This window comes from Catharus ustulatus, chromosome 31 (assembly GCF_009819885.2).
Source record: "Catharus ustulatus isolate bCatUst1 chromosome 31, bCatUst1.pri.v2, whole genome shotgun sequence".
Classification (NCBI taxonomy): domain Eukaryota; kingdom Metazoa; phylum Chordata; class Aves; order Passeriformes; family Turdidae; genus Catharus; species Catharus ustulatus.
The window spans coordinates 3,337,300-3,343,439 of NC_046251.1; the positions used below are offsets into that span (position 1 = coordinate 3,337,300).

At 53.3% G+C, this 6,140-nt stretch overlaps 1 protein-coding gene across 1 annotated transcript; it reads right to left on the reverse strand.

The window, feature by feature from the left end:
• Positions 1-419: 419 nt before the first annotated feature.
• Positions 420-5,737, reverse strand: LOC117008979 (keratin, type II cytoskeletal cochleal-like). The gene is made up of 9 exons (XM_042780079.1): positions 5,012-5,737; positions 3,977-4,197; positions 3,101-3,161; positions 2,503-2,598; positions 2,233-2,397; positions 1,986-2,111; positions 1,466-1,686; positions 1,319-1,353; positions 420-913 (listed from the first exon to the last, which is right to left on the reverse strand). The coding sequence occupies exons 1-9, from the start codon at positions 5,735-5,737 to the stop codon at positions 420-422; spliced, it is 2,145 nt and encodes a 714-aa protein (XP_042636013.1).
• Between the last annotated feature and the right edge of the window lie 403 nt (positions 5,738-6,140).

The window sequence follows — 6,140 nt, forward strand, 5'->3', positions numbered from 1 at the left end:
AAATAACCCAGACCTCTGATGCAGACAAACTTCTTTTGTGAAGGAGCAGGTTGGGCTCATTCCAGCCGTGAAGACAAAATTCCCAGCCCATCCCTGGGCTTCTGGGGGCCAGAACTGAGCTAAAACCTTCCCTGCTATTTGCTCTGTTTTAGCTGATGGCTGTTTGGCCTTATTTAAAACAAACAAATGGAAAACCAAACCAATTCCACATTCTGTACAATCACTTAGGTCCATGTTTTCCTTTAACTCCTGTTGCAGGGAGTTGGAGAGCTCTGTTTTCTGTGTGTTCCACTGCTTTTCTTGACCTGAGATCCAAATGTGTGAGAACTGCAGAGCAGGAGCAGGGCAGGGGCAGCTGGAGGGGCGGAGGTGGGGGAGAACGATGGGCAGAGGAACCACGGGAGTGTCTGGGCTGTGCTTTACTCGGGCTCTGTGGCATTCTTCAGGCTTTGGCTTTTTATGCTCTTTTTGCTGGAGGAGGTTTTGGAGACGATTTTCACACCTGGGTTGGTGCCTTTTGCACTTCCAGAGCTGAAATTCCCTCCGCTGGTGCTCAGGGCGCTGCTGCCGCCTCCAGCGTGGCTGTAGCTGCTAGCAGAGCCCAGACCACTTCCTCCTCCAAATCCACCTCCAAGACCACCTCCAGCCCCGAGTCCAAGTCCTCCTCCGCTTCCGAAGCTGTAGCCTCCTCCTCCTCCTCCTCCTCCACCGCCAGCTCCAAGACCGAAACTGCTCCCGCCGCCTCCTCCAAAGCCAAAACCACTTCCAACACCTCCTCCAAGACCAAAGCTGCTTCCACCACCTCCTCCAAGGCCAAAACCACTTCCGCCGCCTCCTCCACTCAGGCTCAGTCCGCCAAATCCTCCTCCTAAGCCAGCTCCACCAGCCATGCCGGAGCTGGAGCTGATGACCGCTGCAAGGAAAAGCAACCAGAGGGTTGGACATCTGCTTGGCAGTCATGGCACCAGGGGATGGGCTGGGCTGGAAGGGGCAAAAAAGTCATCCCATCCCTGCCCCTTCCATGAGCAGTGACTCCTCCCACTATCCCAGGTTGCTCCAAGCCCTGGCCAATCTGGCCTTGGACACTTCCAGGGCAGGGGCAGCCACAGCTGCTCTGGGGAGTCACCCAGTTCAGGAAGCACCCTCATCAGGACCTTGACCCACAGGACTTGAACCCAAATTCCATCCCCTGCGCAAGCCCCTAATGACAGTGGAGGGTTCCAAAAGTGTTATGTGGGGTAAAACTCCCCTTTTCCCAAGGTTTCTCCCAGGCCTTGCTCCCAAAGCCAGACTTGGGATTCAGAACTGTGATACTTACAGTAGCCGATGGGGTTCAGTCCCTGCCCGCTGAGCCTGTTGAGGGATTAAAGGAGATCAGAGCAAAATTACGGGGACAGGCAGAGGAACCAACCTGTGATGGGAAAAGTGATAGTCACTATTATCCCCACAAGGGTTTTGCTCCCACCTGCTCTCCTCGCCCTCCAGCAGCTTCCTGTAGGTCGCGATCTCGATGTCCAGGGCCAGCTTGACGTTCATGAGTTCCTGGTACTCGCGGAGCTGCCGGGCCATGTCAGCCTTGGCTTTCTGCAGGGCATCTTCCAGGTCAATCATCTTTGCCTTGGCATCCTTGAGGGCCATCTCCCCACGCTCCTCAGAGTCCCCGATGGCCGTCTGCAGGGTGGCACACTGCAAGGGATGGGGGACTTGGAGAGCTGCTCCTCCCTTTGGGTGAGAGTCACCCAGGGAAGAAACCCATCCTGGCTGGGACATTCATGGGAAATATTCCAGCTGAGCAAACATGACTGGAGTTGAGATGCCAGGCTGGCAAGAATGACTTAGTAGCTAAATTTTACAATGTGAAGCCCTTTCCAGGAGGGACTTCAACACCTTCAATGAGGTTGGAAAAGTCCCCAGTCAGCAAAGCTGAGCTGTGGTGCTGAGGGACAACAGACTGGGGCTCTGTCATCCCCTTTTGCCATTCCTACCTGGTTCCTCGTGTTCTCTATCTCGGAGCGGATCCTCTGAATGAGCCGGTTGAGCTCTGAGATTTCCCCCTTCGTGTTGCGCAGGTCATCACCGTGTTTCCCAGCGGTGGCCTGCAGCTCCTCAAACTGCGGTGACAAGGAAGATGTAACCTGAACCATCTGAGGTGTCTGGCTGGACAAGACATGGCTCAAAAAGCCCCTCTTTGGGACTGCAGGGATTGCCTGGGGCAAGGGTGGGTCAGCTCACCTTGGTTTGGTACCAAGCCTCGGCCTCGGCACGGCTGCGGTTGGCGATGTCCTCGTACTGAGCTTTGACCTCAGAGATGATGCTGCTCAGGTCCAGGTCCCGGTTGTTGTCCATGGACAGGATGACAGCGGTGTCGGACACTTGGGCACTGAGCTGGGCCAGCTCCTGTGGGGAGACACGGGAGCTGCACTTACCTCTCCCAGCCCTCAGAGTGGTGGCAGTCCCCAGCCAAGGACAATGGCAGGGCAGGAATCGGGGATTTGTCTGTACCGCCTCGTAGAGGGCTCGAAGGAAGTTGAGTTCGTCGCTCAGGGCGTCCACCTTGGCCTCCAGTTCCACCTTGTTCATGTAAGCAGCATCCACATCCTGGAAAAGAACAGCTGTGGGGACATGTGTGGCACCTGGATCCTCTTCTCAGCCAGGAAGAAGTTCCTTGGCACAAAGCCTGGAGATGAGGCTGCCCCTTTCCCCGCTGCCTGGTGGAGAAGCTGTGTTTGCACATCCCTCTGGAAGAGCACCAGGAGGGTATCTGCTGCCCTGGAGAAGTGCTGTGTGTAATTTGGGAGTGGATAAGGAGGCAGGTCCTGGCTCTTCGGCCTTGGTACCCGGGATTCCCAGCAGCACTGATCCCCTTTGCCTCTACATGGTCTGCTTTGCACCTGTGTGTGTTGTGGGAGTGGAGTGGGAGGAGATTTTGCTTCCTTCCTACAAAGCCACTCCATTCCTTTCCCACAATCAAATGCTGATTTAAAACCCCTCTAAAGGATGAGGATTCAGCTCCATGAGATCTCCCATCCCTCAGGATATTCCCAGTCCATGCCATGGCTGGGCCTGGCTCAGTATCTGCAGCACCTCCTGTCTCACCCACCTTCTTGAGCACCACGAATTCGTTCTCTGCTGCCGTGCGCCGGTTGATCTCCTCTTCGTATCTGCAGGGATAAAGGGAAAGAGGTGCTGGGTCAGACCTTGGGAGGCAGAACAGGTGTCCAGGTAGGACTAGGGGTCCAGATCATTTGGAGGCATCTCCAAATCAGCCTCCTGGAAACTAGCTCAAATGTGTGAGATTCCCCTTTCTCAAAAGGCTGAAAGGACATTTTTTACTTAATGCAGATAGAATAAGGAAGTTAAAGCTGGTTTAGAGGATTTTCCTTTGCAAGAGCCATCACAAGGTGCTGTGTCCTGGCTAAGTCTCTGTTTTTTAATGGGAAAAAATGTTGATGGACCCTTCTTGGTGCTGTTGAGAAAAATAGGTCCTGCAGGGAGAGATACCTCTGAGCAGGGGGTATTGGAGATGATTAGTGATTTTCTGTTTTATGGGTTGGAGCACAAACTGGAGACTCTTTTTCCCCTTTCCTAGAGAAATTTCCATTAATACTTCAGTCTGGATGTTTACTTTCAGAAACTGAAATTTTTGACATGAATCATAGACTCATGGAACTATAGAATTATAGAATTACAGAATCACAGAATACTAGAATTACAGAATTACAGAATCACAATTCAGAAGTTGTCCCTTCAGTTGGAAGGGACCTATGAGGATCATTGAATACAACTCCTGGCCTTGCACAGGACACCCCACCAATCCCACCCTGTGCCTGAGTGTTGTCCAAACACTCCTGGAGCTCTGGTAGCCATGGGGCTGTGACCATCCTTGGGGAGCCTGGGCAGTGCCTGACCTCATCCTCTCTGTGAAAACTCCTGCTCAATGTTCAGCTGGACAATTTGCACCCCATTTCACACTCACTTGTTCTTGAAGTCCTCCACGAGGTCCTGCATGTTCTTCAGCTCGCCGTCCATGCGGCCCCGCTCGTTGAGCAGGTTGGCCAGCTGCCGCCGCAGGTTGTTGATGTAGGCCTCGAACAGCGGGTCCAGGTTGCTCTTGCCAGAGCTGTTTTTTTGGCCCTGCTCCTGCAGAAGGGTCCATTTGGTCTCCAGCACCTTGTTCTGCTGCTCCAAGAAGCGGACCTGAGCGTTGGGAAGCAGAAGAGGCTTAGGCAGAAGATACCTGAGAGCTGACAGCCAATATTCAGTACTGGAATGATGCATGGCAGGAGCCAAGGGATTCCTGAACTAAGAGTTTCCAAACTGGGAATATCCTCTGGATTATCCAGGGCTGTGTTAGCTCAACCTGTAGCTGAGCAAATCCATCCTCAGTGGACAGTTCTCTTCAGAGGCAATTTAATTTCAGAAGCCAACAAGTGATGGTAAGAAAACTTGGGTTCAGCTTTCTTCACCAGACAGTGAAGTTCTTCTTTTGCACCCTCTGGGGTTTCTTTGCAAGATATTTATCTCTCTTTGTTAAAGCCAAGGTGTGAGTACTAATGCTAAAAGGCTTAATTGTCTTTCCTTTTGCTCACACATACAACATATTTATCCAATTAAAAGCCAAGGAAGGACTAGAGTGGTTGAGTCAATTGGGTCAATACAAAAAGGATTTTATCTTGCAGGCAATAAACAACAAAGACCAAGACATCTGCAGTGATTGCCCAGAGAGAGAGTTGGGTTGAGCCACTAGACCTGGACCCAAAAGTTTCTTACTCCATTCTAACTCATCTGTGTTATTTCTCTGGCACAAAACCTGGCTCTAATCCCATTATTACAATTTTCTTGTCTCGTTTTCTCCCCTGTAAGTGCTCAGAGGACATTATTGTTTGAGGGAGTTAACAGAGATATGCAGGGAGGGAATGAAGGACTGGAGGACTCTGAAGCTGTATTTTTGTATCTACTCCATCCTCACTCCCCCTCTACCACAGACCCACAGCACCCAACAAAGTCTCACCTTGTCAATGAAAGAAGCAAATTTGTTGTTGAGGGTCTTGATTTGCTCCTTCTCATCTTTCCGCACCTGTTGGATGTTTGGATCTATCTCCAGGTTCAGTGGTGCCAGGAGACTCTGGTTCACAGTCACTTCTTGGATTGTACCCACTCCAGGCGGGCCACCAGGAAATCCCCCTGGGCTCCTGCCACCACCCAGCCCCGGAGGGGACCCTCCCAGCCCCCCCAGTCCACCAAAGCCAAAGCCCCCGCCACCTCCATGCCCACCACTGTAGCCAAGGCCCCCAGCACCCCCACCAAAGCCAAATCCACCCCCAAGCCCCAGCCCAAGGCCACCACCAGCTCCACCACCACCAAATCCGCCTCCTCCACCACCAAATCCACCTCCTCCACCCCCAAGCCCCAGCCCAAGGCCACCCCCACCACCGCCACCTCCCAGGCCAGAGCCACCAGCAGCTCCACTTCCAAAAGCAGCTCGGAAGCTGCTTCCAACCCCGATGGAAATCCTCTTGCTACCACCGAGGTTGTAGAGGCTCCTGCTGCCAAAACCTGCGCCGCCACCAGCACCGCCACCTCCTCCAACGAGCCTCCCAAAGCCTCCTCCTCCTGCTCCCGATCGTGCCACAGACACAGAGCTGAAGCCAGCCCTGGTGCTGCTCGGAACGATGGCCGAGGCAGCGCTGTAGGATCGGCCTCCCCCTCCCGCCCTCATGCTGAGCGTGCGGTTCATGGCAGCGGCAGAGAAGGGCCCTGCACAGCCAGAGAGACTCCACAGCTCTCTGAGCAAAGGGAGCCCGGGAGCCCCTTTTATCCCCCAGGGATCTGGGCTTGGCTACATGGAAGTCCAGTGATCAATTTAGTGCCTTCATGGTTTTGACGTGCCAGGAGGCAGCTGTCTCCCTGAGACTCGTTAAACCCTGACTGCACCCAAACACACCTCCTGGGGCTGGATCCACTCAGCTGGAAGAGTTATCTAACACCCAGATTTCTGGCAGGAAGATCTCAGCCTGATTCACAACCTCTGTCTCCTCAAAGAGATGGGTTATTTATTTTTGTATTATTTTTGCCTAACCCTGGAAGTGTCCAAGGCCAGGCTGGGAGTGGCTTGGAGCCACCTGGGTTAATCCAAGGTG